Source organism: Sturnira hondurensis, unplaced genomic scaffold (genome assembly GCF_014824575.4).
Source record: "Sturnira hondurensis isolate 20B ecotype Veracruz unplaced genomic scaffold, ASM1482457v3 Scaffold0003166, whole genome shotgun sequence".
NCBI lineage: Eukaryota > Metazoa > Chordata > Mammalia > Chiroptera > Phyllostomidae > Sturnira > Sturnira hondurensis.
In genome coordinates this window covers 4,653,365-4,672,355 of record NW_028075797.1, presented here as the reverse complement: position 1 = coordinate 4,672,355, position 18,991 = coordinate 4,653,365, and the positions used below count along the sequence as shown (strand labels likewise).

General features: G+C 41.4%; 1 protein-coding gene across 1 annotated transcript in view; it reads right to left on the bottom strand.

Annotated features, from left to right (window-relative positions):
* Positions 1-1,545: 1,545 nt before the first annotated feature.
* The window catches only part of LOC118984040 (UDP-N-acetylglucosamine transferase subunit ALG13 homolog), a 51,458-nt gene continuing 34,012 nt past the window's right edge, over positions 1,546-18,991 (bottom strand). Inside the window, 2 exon segments of the mRNA XM_037041758.1 lie at positions 1,546-1,775; positions 1,778-2,047. Of these exon segments, the coding sequence (XP_036897653.1) occupies positions 1,675-1,775; positions 1,778-2,047 (371 nt within the window). The 3' untranslated portion in view covers positions 1,546-1,674.

Below are 18,991 nucleotides of genomic sequence, written 5' to 3'. Positions count from 1 at the left end.
ACCAAGGCACATCATCATTACATTAGCCAAGATTAAAATGAAGGAGAGAATCCTAGAAGCAGCAGGAAATAAAGGGACAGTCACCTACAAAGGAGTGCCCATCAGACTGTCAGCTGATTTCTCAACAGAGACCTTACAGGTAAGAAGGGGCTGGAAAGAAGTATTCCAAGTCATGAAATCCAAAGACCTACATCCAAGACTGATCTATCCAGCAAAGCTTTCATTTGGAATGGAAGGACAGATAAAGTGCTTCTCAGGTAAGGTCAAATTCAAGGAGTTCATCATTAGCAGGCCCTTATTATATGAAATGCTAAAGGGACTTATCTAAGAAAAAGAAGATAAAAAATATGAACAGTGAAAGGACAGCAAACACACAGTTATTAACAACCACACCTAAAACAAAAGCAAATCTAGAGGACAGCTAGATCAGGAGTGGAAACATAGAAATGAAGATCACATGGAGGGTTAACAACAGGGGAGTGGGATGAGGAGGGCAGGGGAGAAGGTACAGAGAATAAGTAGCATAGATGGTAGGTAGAAAATAGACAGGGGGAGGGCAAGAGTAGTGGGGGAAATATAGAATCTAAAGAACTTGAGACACGTGGACATAAACTAAAGGGGAGAATGGTAGGGGAGGGGGTGTGCAGGGTGGAGGGTAAAGGAGAGAGGGAAATAGGACAACTGTAATGGTATAATCAATAAAATATATTTAAAAAGATAATGAAAGAAAACTTCCTTAATTTGGCCAAGGAAATAGACATACAAGTCCAGGAAGCACAGAGAATCCCAGATAAGTTAGACCTAAAGAGGACCACAACAAAACACATCATGATTAAAATGTCAAAGGTTAAAGATAAAGAGAGAATCTTTTTATTTATTTTATTTTTAGGTATTTATTGAGCTTTTTGTTTTACAAAACAACCACCATTTTTGCTTTTTAATATGATCTCACCTTTAACAGGAACCTAATCAATGAAACAAACAAACAAGCAAAATATAAACAAAGACACTGAAATAGAGAATAGGCTGACAGTGACCAGAGGGGAGAAGGGAGGAAATTTCAGGGGAAAAGGGGAAGGGTTTACAGGAACAAGTATAAAGGACACAAGGACAAAAACAAGGGGGGTGGTAGAAATGGGACAGAAGTGGGGAGGGCTTGGGGGGTAAGCTGGGATGGGAGTAAAAGGTAGAAACTGTACTTGAACAATTAAAACAGAATAAAATAAAATAAAAAATTATGTGAAAAAAATTTGTTTCTTGGATTGTGAAACTAAAGATGCTCTACGAGTTTGTTACTGTTTCGTTTTTCTACTCTTAGAAAAATCAAACTAACTACATTTGAGATTTTTGTCAAAGTTTTCAAATTTAATTTTGTTTTAAATGATTCCAGTTCTATTTTGGAGTCTAGGATAAAACCTGTGAGTGATCACTACATATTTCTAATACTAAAATATAATCATTTTGGGGAAACTCTAATAAATCTATTGAACTATAATTACTATTTGAACCCAAATGTTTGTATCCACAGAGTAAAATTTTCTAACATTCTATAGATGTAGGAAGTTTATTAATCTATATTATTCTGCAGATATATATTATGTATTTAATTTGATTTAATCACATTCCATAGGTTGGATCTGGGGGGATGTTTTTAAAGTGTTGCAAGTTTAGCGTCTATTTTTGTAACGTAACCACTTTATCCAAAAGTGCAGAAAATTTTTCTGGCTGGCCAGGAGGAAGACATCTCAGTGTCTTCCAGCCCCGGGACTGACATGGCCAGGGAGCGCGCTGCTGCAGGGGCAGCGGGAGAGGTGCTGTCTGTGTGGCTGCTTTGCCCATTCCAGCTGATGATCGCTCACCAACTTTTCGCGTACAACTACTGTAGGACGATTTCTTCTTTCCAGAGTCTCCACACAGCTTCCCGCACCTGAGTGACTAATAATTAGATTTGCTTTCTCAAGGTCTTCTCTCAGTGAATCTTTGTATCTGTAAACATCCAGAGAAAATGACTCAGTACTGAATGGTTCAGGTACCTCCGTTCCTCCACCTATTTGTAGGATGAGTTGGTTGTAACCAAGGCTCCTGATGATCTCACTGAACCATTAAAGAACTGGTCCCGCAAAAAATCTGAGACCAGGCAAGGATTCTGGAAAAGGCGCTGAAAACTCGGGGGAGAGCGACTAGGAGGTGCATTCTGCCTCCCAGGTCTGGCTGCACGAAAAAGCCCTGGGGAGACTCCACGCCATCTCAGACCCATGGACCTGGCACCATGAGGGCACCAGAGGAGGCAAAGGGCAGGTTATGCTCAAGGGAGGCTAGGGAAAGGTGATGAGGGAAGGCCATCGAGCTGAAAGGGATGAACTGGGTTCAGCCCATTCGAGTGAGAACTGGGCCTGGCAGACCCTGCTCAGGCAATCTTCAAGGCAGAGAGAATCTTAAAGGCAGCAAGAGAAGAGCAGAGCTACCTACAAGGAGTTCTAAAAAGACTGTCAGCTGGTTTCTCAAAAGAAGCTTTGCAGGCTGGAAGGGACTGGTAAGAAGTATTGAAAAACAAAGACCTATAACCTACATTACTCTATCCAGCAAAGCTCTCATTTAGAGTGGAAGGGCAGATAAAGTGCTTTCCAGACAAGGTCAAGTTAAAGGAGTTCATCATCACCAAGCCGTTGTTAAAAATGCTAAAAGGAATTATATAAGGAAAAGAAGAAGATCAAAATGATGAACATTAAAATGACTATAAATCTAAAACTATGAAATAATTGAATCTAAATATACAACTAAGCAAACAACTAGAACAGAAAGAGAACCACATATATGGAGATCATTTGGAGGGTTATCAGTTGGGAGGGGAAGGGGGAGCATGGGGAAAAAGGTACAGGGATGAAGAAGCACAGATTGGTAGATAAAAATAGACAGGGGATGTTAAGAACATAGTATAGGAAAGTATAGGAAATGTAGTAGCCAAAGAACTTATATGCATGACCCATGGTCATGAACTAAGTGTGGGGATTGCTGGAGGGAATGGGGGTACTGTGTGGAGGGGGCAAAGGGGGAAAATTGGGCAACTGTAATAGCATAATTAGTAAAATGTATTTAAAAAAGGATGTAAGGAGACTTCCCATATATTCTTTACTCTGCACTATACACAGCCTCTCCCACTATCGGTTTCACACCAGGGTGGCACATTTTTTACAATCCATGAACCTACACCGACACACAATTATCACTCAAAGCCCATAGTTTGTGTTGTGGTTCACTCTGGTGTCGTGCCTTCTGTGGGTTTGGACAAATGAGTAACGAGCGACATGTATCAGCCGTGACGGTACCACACAGAGCAGTATCACTACCCTGAAAGTCCTCTGTGCTCTGCCTAGTCGTCCCGCCCTTTGTGCTGATCTCTGGCAAACACTACTACTTTTGTTGTCTCAGTAGTTGTGTCATTTCCAGAAGTATGTAGTTGGAATCATATAGTATGCAGACTTTCAGATTGGCTTCTTTCACTTAGTGATATGCATTTAAAGTTCCTCCATGTTGTTCCATGGCTTGATAACTCATTTCCCTCTCTTTTTTTAAAAAGTTTTTCATCAATGGAAACTACAAGAATTTTTTTAAAGGTTTATTTATTTATTTATTTATCTTTAGAGGGAAGGGGAGAAGGAGAGAAATATCAATGTATGGTTGCCTCTCGTGAATCCCCTACTGGGAACTGGCCTGCAACCCAGGCGTGTGCCCTGACTGGGAATCGAACCGCAATCGTGTGGTTCAAAGGCCTGCACTCAATCCACTGAGCTACGCCAGCCAGGGCCTCATTTCTCTTTTTTATCGCGAACTAATATTCCATTATTTGATTGTACCACAGTTTATCCATTAACCTTCTGAAGGACATTCTGGTTGCTTCTAAGTTTTGGTGGTTGTAACTAAAGCTGCTAAAACATCTGTGTGCAGGTTTTAGTGTGGACATAAGTTTTCAGCTCATGTGAATAAATACCAAGGAGCATCATGGCTGGATCATATGTTTAGTTTTGTAAGAAGCTGCTAAACTGTCTTGCAAGTGTCTGGACCACTTTGCATTCCTGCCAGCAGTGAATGAGACTTCCTATTGGTTCACATTCTCACCAGCATTTAATGTTGTTAATTATTTGGATCTTTACCCTCCTGAGAGGTGTGTGCTGTTTAGCTTGCAGTTCCTTAATAGCATATGATGGGGAGCATTTCTTTTTCATATGCTTATTTGTGTCTGTACACCTTCTTTGATGAGGGGTCTAGATCTTTTGGCTATTATTAATTGGGTTGTTATTTTTCTTATTGTTCAGTTTTGAGTTTTTAAAATACATTTTCATACCAACCCTTTGCTAGCTGTGTGTTTTATACTTTCTCCCAGTTGGTGGCTTGCCTTTTCATTGTCTTGGCAGTGCCTTCCACAGAGCAGACATTTTAAATTGTAATGAAGTCCAGCTCAGCAAGTTTTTCTTTATCATGCCTTCGTTTTATCTAAAAAGTCTTCAACAAACTCAAGATCATCTAGATTTTCTCTTGTGTTAACTTCTAGAAGTTTTACAATTTTGCAGTTAGGTCTATAAGTCATTCTAAATTAATTGTTGTGAAAAGCGTGAGGTCTGTGTCTAAACTGTTTTTTGCCTGTGGATGTCCAGCACCGTTGCTTGGAGAGAACATTCTTTCTCCACTGAATTGCCTTTGCTCCTTTGTCAGAGATCAGTTGACTGTATTTGTGTGGATTTATTTCTGGGCTCTCTATTCTGTTCCATTGATACATTTTTCTGTTCTTTCACCAGTACCACACCGTCTCGATTACCCCAGCTTTAAGNTAAGTCATTCTAAATTAATTGTTGTGAAAAGCGTGAGGTCTGTGTCTAAACTGTTTTTTGCCTGTGGATGTCCAGCATCGTTGCTTGGAGAGAACATTCTTTCTCCACTGAATTGCCTTTGCTCCTTTGTCAGAGATCAGTTGACTGTATTTGTGTGGACTTATTTCTGGGCTCTCTATTCTGTTCCATTGATACATTTTTCTGTTCTTTCACCAGTACCACACCGTCTCGATTACCCCAGCTTTAAGTAAATTTTGAAGTTCAGAAGTGTCAGTCCTTCAACTTTGTTCTCATTCAATATTCCGTCGGCTATTCTGGGTAGTTTATCTTTCCATGTAAACTTTTAAGGTCGGTTTGTTGATATCCACAAAATGACTAGCTGGGATCTTCATTTGGATTGTGTTGAATTTATAGATCAGTTTGGGAGGAAAAAAACATCTTGGCAATATTGAGTCTTTCTATCCAAGAACATAGTATATCTCTCCATTTATTGAGATTGGCTTTTGTTTCTTTCATCAGTTTTGTAGTTTTTATTGTATAGATACAGTACATGTTTTGTTATATATATACCTAGGTACATTTTTTGATGGTGTTAATATAAATGGCATTGTATTTTAAATTTTAGTTAAAATATTTTAAATTCCTCTGTTCATTTCTGGCATAAAAAACAACCAACGGACTTTTGTATATTAACTTCTTATTCTGTAACCTTGCCACAGAAACTTACTAGTTTCTCAACTTTTTGGTTGATTCTCTTGGGTTTTCTCCTTTCTTTTGAATTTTCTTCCTAGATAATTGTGTCATTTGTGAACAAGGGAAGTTTTATTTCTTTCTTCTCCATCTATTTACCTTCCACTTCCTCTTTGTGTTTTGTTGCATTAGCTGGAACTTCCAATACAGTGCTGAATAGGAATGGAGGGCGTGGACATCCCCGCCTGATCTTAGTGGTGAAGCATCTGGTTCCTTGTCAACAGCCTTGCAGACTAGGAATAAACCCCACTTGATCATGGTGTGTAATTCTTTCTATACATTGTTGAATTTGATCTGCTCATATTTAGTTGAAGATTTTTGCATCTATGTTCATGAGATACATTGGTCTATAGTTTTCCTCTCTTGTAATGCCTTTGTCTAGTTTTGATGTTAGAGTAATTCTATGAGGAAATTCTATGTCCTCATAGAATGAATTAGGAAGTATTTCCTCTAATCCTATTTTCTGGAAAAGATTATAGAGAATTGGCATCATTTCTTCCTCAAATATTTGGTAGAATTTATCAGTGAACCCATCTGGGCCTTGTGCTTTCTGGTTTGGAAGGTTATTAATTATTGATTTAATTTATTTTGTAGATATAGGCTGTTTAAGATGATCTATTTCTCTCTGTGTGGATTTTGGTAGATTGTGTCTTTTAAGAAGTTAGTTAATTTCATCTAGGTTATCAAATTTGTGGGCATAAATTTGTTCATAATATTTACTATCTTTTTAATGCCCATGGAATCAGTAATGATGGACCCTCTTTCATTGCTAATATTAGTAATTTGTGTCTTTTCTCTTTTTATTTAGTTAACCTGGCTAGGGTTTCATCAATTGTATTGGTCATTTCAAAGAACCAACTTTTGGTTTCATTGATTTTCTCTGATATCTTATTTTCAATTTCATAGAATTGTGCTTTAATTTTTGTTACTTCTATTCTGCTTATTTTGGATTTTATTTGTTCTTTTTCTAGCTTTCTGTGGTAGGAACTTAGATCATTGACTTTAGAGCCTTATTGTTTTCTAATTTTGCACTTAATGCTATAAATTTCCTTCTAATTACTGCTTTTGATCATTCCACAAATTTTGATAGTTGTGTTTTTATTTTCGTTTGGTTCAAAATAGTTTAGAATTTCTCTTGAGACTTCCTCTTTGACCCATCTGTTGTTTAGAAGTGTACTGTCCATTTAATCGCCAAGTATTTTGGGAGGCTTCAAGCTATCTTTCTATTACTAATTTGTAGTTTAATTCCACTGTGGCCTGAGAGCACACCTTGTATGATTTTTATTCCTTTAAATTTGTTAAGATGTGATTTACAGCTCAGAATATGGTCTATCTTGATAAATGTTTAATGTGAACTTGAACTTGAGAAGAATATGTGGTCTCCTTTTGTTCAATGAAATATTCTACAGTTGTCAATTATATCCATAGACGTCACATAGATCCAGTTGATTGATGGTTCTGTTCAGTTCTACTATGATTTTTCTGATTTTCAGCTTGCTGAGTCTGTCCATTACTCACAGAGGGTTGTTGAACTTTCCAACTACAATAGTGGATTCATCTGTTTCTCCTTGCAGTTCCATCATTTTTTGCTTCATGCATTTGAATGCCCTGTTGTTAGTTGCAAACACATTAAGGATTGTTAGGTTTTGTTGGAGAATTGATCTCTATCCTTATGTAATGCTCCTCTTTATCCCAGAAAACTTTCCTTGCTCTGAAGTCTGTTTTGTCTGAAATTAATATGGCCATTGAAGCATTCTTTTGGTTAGCATTAACATGGTATATCTTTCTTCATCCCTCCACTTAAAAAGTTATTACTTAAAAATTTTTTAATTGTGGTAAAATACATATCACATGAAATTTACCATCTTATTCTTGTTTATGTGTATAGTTCACTAGTGTCATGTGTATATTCACTTTGTTGTGCACTCTGCCTCCAGAACTCTTTTCATCTTGCAAACCTGAATCTCTCTACCCATTAGACAACTCCACCTTCTCCCCACCCCCAGCCCTTGGTAATGACCCCTGTACTGTCTGCCTTTATGAATTTTACTACTCTAGGTAATCCATATAAGTGGAATCATACAGGATTTGTCTTTTTGTGACTGGCATATTTCAATTAGCATAAGGTCTTCAATGTTCATCCATGTCATAACACCTGTCAGAGTTTTCTTCCTTTTTAAGGGTAGCTAATATTCCTTTGTACAGATAGACCACATTTTGTTTATCTGTTCATCTATCAATGGATTATTGTAACTAATGTTGCAATGACCACAAATGTACAAATATTTCTTCAAGACACTGCTTTCAATTGTTTTGAATATATACTCAGAAGTGAAATGGATGGTCATGTGATAATTCTACTTAAAAAATTTTGAGTAACTGCCATATTATATTCCATAAAGGCTGCACCATTTTACGTTTCTGATATTGTGCCCAAGAGTTCAATTTCACATGTTCTTGCCAACACTTGTTATTTTCTAGGTTTTAAGTTTTTTAAAACAATAGCCATCCTAATAAGTGTGAGGTAGTATCTTACTGGTCTTGATTTACATGTGGTTAACAATTAGAGATGTTGGGCATCTTTTCATGTGCTTGCTAGCCATTTGTATATTTTCTTTGGAGAAATATTTATTCAAGTTATTTGCCCATTTTTAAATGTTTGTTTGTTTTCTTGTTATTGAGCTATAGGAGTTATATATTTTGATTATCAGTTCTTTATCAAATATCTAATTTTCAGATATTCTTTCCATTCATTTTTTACTCTGTTGATTGTGCCCTTTGATTCACAGAAGTTTTTAATTTTTTAAAAAATATATTTTATTGATTATACCATTACAGTTGTTCTATTTCCCCCTTCATTCCCCTCCACCCTGCACATCCCCTCCCCCACTATTCTCCCCGCCTTAGTTTATGACCACGTGTCTCAAGTTCTTCAGATTCTATATTTCCCCTACTATTCTTGCCCTCCCCCCTATCTATTTCCCACCTACTGTCTATGCTATTTTATGTACCTTCTCCCCCCTTCTCCTCCTCCCACTCCCCTGTTGTTAACCCTCCATGTGATCTTCATTTCTATGTTTCCACTCCTGATCTAGCTGTCCTCTAGATTTGCTTTTGTTTTAGGTGTGGTTGTTAATAACTGTGAGTTTGCTGTCCTTTCACTGTTCATATTTTTTATCTTCTTTTTCTTAGATAAGTCCCTTTAGCATTTCATTTAATAAGGGCTTAGTGATGATGAACTCCTTGAATTTGATCTTATCCGAGAAGCACTTTATCTGTCCTTCCATTCTAAATGAAAGTTTTGCTGGATAAAGCAATCTTGGCTGTAGGTCTTTGGATTTCATGAGTTGGAATACTTCTTTCCAGCTCCTTCTTGCCTGTAAGGTCTCTGTTGAGAAATCAGCTGACAGTCTGATGGGTACTCCTTTGTAGGTGACTGTCCCTTTATTTCCTGCTGCTTCTAGGATTCTCTCCTTCATTTGAATCTTGGCTAATGTAATGATGATGTGCCTTGGTGTGTTCCTTTTTTGGGTCCAACTTCTTTGGGACTCTCTGAGCTTCCTGGATTTCCTGGAAGTCTATTTCCTTTGCCAGACTGGGGAAGTTCTCCTTTATTATTTGTTCAAATAAGTGTTCCACTCGTGGCTGTTTCTTTTCCCCTTCTGGTACCCCTATAATTCAGATGTTGAAACGTTTAAAGATGTCCTGAAGGTTCCTAAGCCTCTCTTCATTTTTTTGAATTCTTGTTTCTTCATACTTTTCTGTTTGGTCATTTTTTACTTCCTTCTGGTCCACTCCCTTGATTTGAGTCCCAGTTTCCTTTCCATCACTATTGGTTTCCTGTGAATTTCCATTCATTTCAATCAGTTTAGCCTTCATTTGTTCCTCTAATTTGTGACTAAAATCAATCAGTTCTGTGAGCATCCTGATCACCAGTATGTTGAACTGTGCATCTGATAGGTTGGCTATTTCTTGGTCGCTTAGAGTTATCAGCTCTGGGGCTTTGAGTTGTTCTTGAGCCATATTTTGGACTGTTTGTGCCTGTTATGTATGAGGAGCGGAGCCCTAGGTGTTCATCAGGGCGGGGCAACTCAGTTTGCTGGGTTGTGAAGCTGTATGTTGGGGCGGGGTCAAAGGAAAGCAATGGTGGCCTCCTCTGCTGCCTCCCACCACCGGGGCCTCGAGGTCCAGCACAAATGTGTGACTGAGGTCAGCCTGCCGCCCTGCGCACTTGGGTTCGCCTGCTGGGGCCTGTGTGGTCCGTCTCACTGCTCACTCCTCTGCTGGTTTATGTGCGCGCGAATGTGTGACTGTGGTCAGCCTGCCCCGCACCCTCACTGGGTCTGCGATGCTACCCCGGCTGCTTTCGCGCCTGGGTCAGGGGATCTTTCCTGCCCAACCCTGCTCTGCTGCTGTCTCCGCCCCTCTTACCAGTCCTGGTTGAACGGTTCGTTGTTGTTGGACTTCCGTATAGTTCAATTTTTTATTCTTTGGCTGCGTCTTTGTTTACTAAACCTTTGTTGTATTCAAACTTGGTTGTGGGAGAAGGCACAGTGTTTCCACCTACTCCTCCATCTTGGCAGAAGTCCTAGAAGTTTTTAATTTTGATGTAGTTCAACTTATCTATCATTTTCTTTGTTAACTCTGCTTTTGGTATCATAGCCAAGAAATCATTGCCAAAGCCAAAGTTATGAAGATAACTTTGTTTCCTATGTTTTCCTTTAAGGATTTTATTGTTTTTGGTCTTACAATAGGTCTTTGGTTCATTTTGAGTTAATTTTTATATGTATCGTAAGTTAAGAGTTCAACTTCATCCTCTTGCATCTGATTATTCAGTTTTCCCAGCACAATTGGTTGAAACAACTTCTCTTTCCACATGGAATGATCTTAGCATCTTTCTAAAAAAAAAAATCACTTCACCATATATTTGAGGGTTTGTTTCTGGTCTCTATTCTATTCCATTGGTCTAAATGTCTTTCTTCATGCCAGTACCACATTGTTTTTATTACTCTAGCTTTACAGTAAGTTTTGAAATTAGGAAATGTGAGAGCTCCAACTTTGTTCTTCCTTTTCAAGGTCATTTTGTCTACTTGAGTTAATTGAGATTCCATATGGATTTTAGGATGGATTGTCTGTTTCTGTAAAAAATATTGTTGGGATTTTGATAGAGATTACACTGAATCCATAGATTATGTTAGATAGCCTTCCTTCATTTTAAATCTATCTGCCTATTTATATTTATAGAGAATTTCTTATCAACAACATATAGTTGTATCTTTTTTTTATTAAAGAATCCACTCCAACAGCAATAGTCTCTGTTTTTAATTAGCAATCCTATACCATTGATGTTTAAAGTGATCTACCCTCTTTGTTACTGGTTCCTGCACATCGCCCTTATTCTTTGTTTGTTTGTTTTTTGCCTTTTACTTTTTTCTGATTTCTCTGGTTTTAATTAAGCATTTTATGTGATTCATTGTTTCTGCTCTCTTTGCATATTAACTACACTCTATTTTTAGTGATGGTCCTTGAGTTTTAAAAACATCTGTGCCATTTGTGAGTCTGGTTCAGATGCTTGCTCTGGCTTTTCAACTTGTGTGTTGTCCTTTGGGCTGACTTGAGGCACTGGGTTAGAGGAATTGAAGTATACAAGCCTTTGGTGTGAGATTTTCTGCTTATTGGACTGGGGGTTATGCTGTTTACTGTTTGCTGTAGCTGTAGGTGTCAGAGGCTAAAATTTCCTCTGAGGTTCTTATTTTTTTCTCTCCTGTGGTCTTTGAGCTTCCCTAGAGACATCTTCTTAAGTAAGGCCTGGTATGTGCAGTTCTTTCACTTGTTCTTGTATTCTTCTGTTATTACACAGGAGACCTATTGATGTGCTGGTGAGAGGTGGGGGAGGGGAAGCATCCTATAGTCATAGGCTCTCCCTATGACTAGGAGAGCCTGTGCCCTTGGGCTGTGACCTTCACAGGAATGTCTAAATCCCTCTGCTTGTCCTCCTTCAGTGAGAGGCTAGATGTGGTTGGAGTTGAAAGTCTGGTAAAACCTTAGCTAGTTATGGTTTGGCTAAATTATTTTCTCTTGAGGTCAGTCCTTGTTAAGAAAAACAATGTTCTGGGTATATTCCAAAATGCCCACTCTCTCCCTCTCAATACTGAAAATGTGAAGCTTGAGAATTTCTCCACTTTTCACTGAGAATCTGGTTGAGCTCCTGGTGGTAAAACTTATACATGTATGGGGGTGCTCCTAAGATGGGGCCCCCTGGGGTTTTTCAATTTTTTTTCAGACTTGTCCATGCTGCATCTCTAGCAATTCAGAAACCACAGTTCAGGTTTTCCTACCCTGGCACTGACTGGTTCATGAGGAGTTTTCTGCACCTGGCTGACTTCTGTTCTGGTAGGTTGTGATTGTCTGCGTTCCCCTATGTGTCTCTCTGGTCTCAAGGGCAGTGGTATGCTCTGTGACCTCAGTTCTCTGAGGACTCTAAAAAGAGTTGTTGCTTTTCAGTTTGCTCAGGTTTTTCTTGCTGTGTGAATCGGAGTGATAACTTCCAAGTCCCTTTAATGCCAGTTGGAAACTGGAGGTCTTTATATCCTTTTGTAGTCTCCCCCATACTGAATCATGGCTGGTCTGCATGACAGACAAAGGGTTATGGATGTGAAGGTGGTGTAATTTCTGACGCCTGGTCAATAGAAGACATTGGCAGTTTCATGTTGGCCTTTCTTGGGTACTTGCTCTGGGTGAAGCCAGCTGCTGTGCTGTGGGGGTTCAGAAGGAGCCACCCCAGGATGAGCCTCAGTGGTAAATGTTCATGTGGTTGGTGATTGGGGCTGTGAAAGAATTCACAGAGAGTCCTGGCCAAGATGGAGGCGTAGGTAGAAACCCTTCACTTCCTCACACAACCAAAAGGAGGATAACAACCAGTCTAAAATCAATAAACAACCAGAAGTGCCAGAAAATCAAACTGCATGGAACTCTGACAACTAAGGAATTAAAGAAAGAGTCAACCAGACCAATCAGACCTGTAAGACCAGAGGACGGAGAGAACCCACGGCAAGGTGGGGGACCTTGCAGGCAGGGCTGGCCGAACGGGAAACTGAGACCCAGAGCTGACTATGGACTACGGGCAGGGGTTGCCAGGGTGGGAGAAACTCCCAGCCTCACACAAGAGTTTGTTGGAAAGTGGGGCTAGAGCTGAGCAGGTGAGGAAGCTGCATTGTTCCCTCTCTGCTCCCCACCCCGACACACACACAGGCAGTGCCACAGCGCAGTGAGGAGGGTTGCCCTGCCCTGGTGAATCCCTGAGGACCCTCTCCCTTACAATTTGTCAGGTGTGCCAAGGAAATAGGGCCCAAATGAAATAACAGAGCAAAACTTCAGAAAGAGAGCTGGGTGATGAGGAGATAGCCAATCTATCTGATGGAGAGTTCAAAGCCCTGGTCATCAAAATGCTCACAGAACTGGTTGAGCTTGGTCAAAAAATGAAAGAACAAATGAAGGATACCCAGAGGGAAATGAAGCAAAATATTCAGGGAACCAACAGTGACAGGAAGAAACCAGGACTCAAATCAATGATTTAGAAAAAAAACCCCACAATGATTTGGAACAAAAGGAAGAAATAAACATCCAACTGGAACAGAATGAAGAAACAAAAATCTAGAAAAATGAAGAGAGGCTTAGGAACCTCTGGGACAACTTGAAACGTTCTAATATCTGAATCATAGGGGTGCCAGAAGGAGAACATGAGCAAGAAATTGAAAACTTATTTGAACAAATAATGAAGGAAAGCTTCCCCAATCTGGTGAAGGGAATAGACTTCCAGGAAGTCAAGAAAGCCCAGAGTCCCAAAGAAGGTGGACACAAAGAGGAACACACCAAGGCACATCACAATTACATTAGCCAAGATTAAAGATAAAGTGAGAATCTTAAAAGCAGCAAGAGGAAAGAAGAGAGTTATTTACAAAGGAGTGCCCATAAGGCTATCAGCTGATTTCTCAAAAGAAACCTTGAGAAGAGGTTTCTCTTGAGAGAAAGAGAGAGGCTGGAAAGAAGTATTTGGAGTCATGAAAGGCAAGGAACCTATATCCAAGATGACTTTGTCCAGCAAAGCTATCATTTAGAATGGAAGGGCAGATAAAGTGCTTCCCAGATAAGGTAAAATTCAAGGAGTTCATCATCACCAAGCCCTTATTATATGAAATGTTAAAGGGGCTTATCTAAGAAAAAGAAGATGATCAAAAATATGAACAGTAAAATGATAACAAACTTACAACTATCAACGAATGATCCTAAAAAAAGAAAAAGAAAAACAATGAAAACAAAAACTAAGCAAACAACTAGAACAGAAACAGAATCAGAGAAATGGACATCACATGGAGGGCTTTTAGGTTAGGGCCTTTAGTGGGCAGGCAGAGGGGAAGAATGGGGGGAAGTTACAGGGAATAAGAAGCATAACTGGTAGGCATAAAATAGATGGGAGAGGTAAAAAAACGGTATAGGAAACAGAGAATTTAAAGAATTTACATGTACAACCCATGGACATGAACTAAAAAGGAGAATGCTGGAGGGTTTGGGGGTGCACAGCAGAGGGGGGATAAGGGAAAAAACGAGAAAAACTGTAATAGCATAATCAATAAAATATACTTAAAAAAAAAGAATGAATTCACAAAGAGAAGAAAGTGTAGAGAGGAAAGCTTTTACTCTCCAAGAAAAGATGCACCAGCATTGAGGGGTGGGGGCTTTGAGCTTTTATTGGATTATAATTGGGTTAAAGGTGGGGGGGTTGCTGTTGTGTGGCCTCTGGGCTGTTGCGTGGTTGTAGCTGGAGGCTGCTGTTTGTTCCAATGTTATCTTTTGCCTGGGGCTGTAGGGAGAGGTGAGTTCTGTTCTCAGTCCCAGTCCTTTCCAGTCCTGGGGACAAGCTCAGAAGAGTAAAATGCAGTCGTGTTTAATAAGGTCACAGGGCTGCTCTGCAAAGGTGCCACCATGGCAAACGGGGCTGGCTTTGTCCTTTCAGTACATACATTATTTTGAGCTTAAGGCAATTTTAGCTTCAGGTTTAAGAGGAATTTCTGCTCCTTTCTTGACTACCTGAGAGAATTTGAATTAGAGGCGTTGCCCATAATTCGAGATTATCAGAGATAATGTCTTTTTGATCCACCCAGTTCTGTTTACTAAACAGCTGCTCTAATCATCCTGCAATGACCCTTTGAAACCCCGGAGGCACCTTGCCTCATCCCGAGCTCAGGATGTCTTACCTACTTCAACCCCCTTCCTATCCCTGAACCTGTCATGCAAGTGGGGGCCTCTGACTCTCTCATATATGCGGGACTCTTATGCATATGTATGTATTAAATTTGGTTATTTTCTCTTGCTAATCTTTGTCATGTATATTTGACTATTAGACCATCCAGAAGAACCTTGAGGGTAGAGGAAAGATTGTCCACCCTGTGCCTGCCCCTCCCCCCGCCCCTGAATGTCATGAAGGTATGAAAGGTGTCCTGTGGAAGGGTCCCTGGTGAGAGGAGCCAAGGTCTTGGCCAACAGCCAGTGCCGACTTGCCAGGTGGGCCCTCTGGCCCTAGTCAAATTTTCAGGTGGTCACAGGCCCAACCAACTTGATTTGCATTTTCATGCTAGAAACTCCCACCCAAATCATTTTCAAATTCTTATCCTATGGAAATTATGAGAAATAATCAATGTTTATTGTTGCTTAAGCTGCTAAATTTTAGGGTACTTTGCTATATTCTAAAGTAGGAGATAAGTAACACATACTGATGCAAACTTCTTACTCAGGAGGAATACCTTGTATACCACTTCCTGACATAATCCCCTCCTGCCTTGGCCGTAATGCTTCCAGACATGCTAAGTGTGGAGCTCATGTAATTTCTGGACATAAATTTGGAAATGTTTATCACAGTCCACTTTATGGAAGGGCTAGAGAACTTCTTCGTGTCTCCTTTTGTTGTCCACTTCAATTTAACTGATGTCCCACTGCAAGGACATGAAATGGTTAACCAAGCAGCTGGCCACCAAAGGTCAGTTCAAGCCAGATAGCCAGGCTTGCTTGCTGCTGTGGAGATGCCTGTAACGGGGGAGTAACCTGTGGATAATGGGAGAGGGTCTCTTAGGTCTTGAAGATACTTTTGGTTTATTACGTTGAAAAACACAGCCAACTGAGTATCGCTGAGGGTCAGTCTGTAAGAGAGGCAGGGAAACAGTTCATTGAGAGGGGGAACTTGCCACCGAAGAAAGCATTTGAGCACTAGATGTTCCAACACAGGCCTACCGATCACTTAGCAAGAATTACCAAACATAGGGGGACTGACATTGAAGGTGCTTGGAAATCCAATTCTCTGATGTCTCTTAACAAAGTCAACTGCATACTGTCAGTCTGTAACCAGAGGGGAGGTGGGGAGGGACAATGGGGGGGGGGAGGGTTTTCAGGAACATGTATAAAGGACACATGGACAAAACCGAGGAGGGGTGGGATCAGGGGAGGGAGGTGGAGATGGCTGGAGTGGGGAGTGTGTGTGTGGTGGGGGGAGGAGTGCAGACAAATGTACTTGAACAACAGTAAAAACAACAACAATGAAAAAGCAAAGTCAACTGCAAAATAAGTTTCTGTGAATGGACTTTGTATCTTCNGGGGAGGGTTTTCAGGAACATGTATAAAGGACACATGGACAAAACCGAGGAGGGGTGGGATCAGGGGAGGGAGGTGGAGATGGCTGGAGTGGGGAGTGTGTGTTTGGTGGGGGGAGGAGTGCAGACAAATGTACTTGAACAACAGTAAAAACAACAACAATGAAAAAGCAAAGTCAACTGCAAAATAAGTTTCTGTGAATGGACTTTGTATCTTCCTATTAAATTTTAACACAACTCCAGAGTCAGATCTGGGGTCCCAAAGAAAGAAGCCGTCCAGCAGACCAGTGAAAGTGCTTGTGAGCAGACCCAGGACATGCCACCAAAGGCGTATTTATAGCACATTCTGACTCCGTATGTCCCCTCTTCTGCCAGCTCCCTCAATTTCCCTTGTGTCTTCACTTGGCTCTTGGGAATCTTGTATTTGGGGATGACCTAATTCCTGGACTCAATATTTGTATCAGGGCCTGGCAAATTGTGGCCTGGGGGCCAAGCCTAACCTGCTGCCTGTTTTTGTAAACAAAATGTTGTTGGGCACAGCCTCTATTGTTTAGCTGCTTTTGCACTTTGATAATAGAGTGAATAGTCTGACAGAGACTGTGTGGCCCATAAAACCCGAGACACTTACTATTCTGCTTTTTACAGGAAATGATGGTCAGCCCTGGTGTGTGTTCCTGCCCCCTCTCCCCCCTTTAGCGTGGGCCCTGAGGATGTCTGCCAGAAGTTGTGCCCCCAAATCCTGCCTGGTTAGCGGCATGGTAGGTCACTTTGAGGGTAGATCAGCCTCACAAATCATGGCCAGGGAGTGACTGTGTTGGGGGTGCTAACTGAGCCAGGGTCGGAGAAGGCCTTGCAGATGGGGAAATGTTTGAGCAGCGACCTGAACTGTAGGAAGGTGCCACGGAGAGGCTGTGTAAAGGCTTTGAGAACGGAAAGAGCTTGTTGATTTCAGGGCCCTTAGAGCAGAGTGGTGGGAATGGCACCAAGAGGTGGAGGGGCAGCATTGGTGCAGGGGCAGCAGGAAGGTGGACCCTTTCAAGCCACACAAAGCCTCCTGGTAAACAGCTGCAGAGGGTGGTGGGCTCAGGTCTGACTGTGTCTCAGCATTTGATTCATAAGCTTATTGGGGCTCCCTGTGACTCAGGCAGCTCCTCCGTGGCTAGGCCTCTGGCCAGATGCTGACCAGCTGGTTAAGAGCGGCAGGAGAGGAGCTCAGCCAGCCAGATGGGGGAGGAAAAGGCCCACGGGAGATGAAGGCAGAGGAAGTGTCTTTCGGGCTGACTGGGGCCACGGGTCAGCAGGCAGCGGGGCAATGGCCTTGGCAGGCAGGGCTCAGTGACCCCACACTGCTGGCCAGACCTCCTGAGTCTGTAGCCTCCACAGCAGGTGAGCCATGGGGTGGCTCCTAGGGCTGGGCTGGGCACACAGGAGGCAGCAGGTGGTTGCCAGAGTCCACCTCTGGGCTAGAGCAGAATAGAAATAACAGAGGGGCCTTTAAAAAAAAGTTTCATTGAGATATACCGTATTGTGCCATGTGTAATGTACACACACATTTTTGTGCACATTACACATGGGATTATTATACCTATGGTATGTAATCATTATACCCATGTATGATGTGCATCCTTATTTTTTCCTAAAAAATTTGGGCAAAAAAGTGCACATTATACATGGCAAAATACAGTAATTGGCAAATCAAATTTTAAGATATTTAAAGTGTAATCATGGTGATTTGATACACATTGTGAAAGAATTCCCACCATCTCAATATTTAACACAGCTCTACCTCACCTATTCATCTTTTGTGTGTGTGTGTGTGTGTGAATATTTAAGTTTTACTACATAACCTATGTGCACTGTATCATCTTGTTAAAATAGAGACTATTTTTGAATTCTGAAACACATTGGGCCCTGAGCGTTCGTATAAGGGACGGTGGGCCCACATTGGCTTCTTTTCATACTGGGAACCCGAGTTTCAGAGCTGGCCCTGAGGAGTTCAGGTCCCCTGCATTGTGTCCAGTAATAGAGGAAACGGTAAAACCAAAGGCAATGACTTCCTCCTGTCGACCGCCACGTCCTAACACCCTGAAGACATGTCTGAAAATTTTCTTCACAGTGCTCCCCCTGTGGACAGACTTTTTAAAAAAAATTTTATTTATTTATATTCAGAGGGGAAGGGAAGGAGAGAGGGAGAGAAACATCAATGTGTGGTTGCCTCTGGTGCGTCCCCTGCTGGGAACTGGCCTGCAACCCAGGCACGTGCCCTGACTGGGAATCGAACCGAGATCGTGTGATTCAAAGGCCCGCGCTCAATCCACTGAGCTATGCCAGCCAGGGCCAGACTTCCTTATTTGTGGTCTCTCGATCCCAAACCTCAACAAGTCTCTCTGGTCCTGACCTCGCTGCAGAGCCACCCATCCAACTCAGTTCACCTGATGAGGGCGCCTCCTAGAGCCACCCTTTGCTGTGGTTCTCAGAGGGAAGGGGAGGAAGAGAGGGGAGAGGGCAGGGGAGGGGAATAGGGGAGGGAGTGAAGCTCAATGAAACAGAGGGCAAGAGAGAGAAAACAAGGATGTGGGTAGGAGGTGCCAGTGGGACAGCCTCAGACTGGCTTGTGTGTAGTCATAGCACCAAGCCCACGTAAGCATTCATTGTGGTTTCTCCCTGTCCAGATTTCCATGTTGAAGTGCTAACCCTCAGTACCTTAGAGTGTGATTACATTTGGAGATAGGCCTTTAAAGAGAGGGTGAAGTTAAAATGAAGCACTCAGGGTAT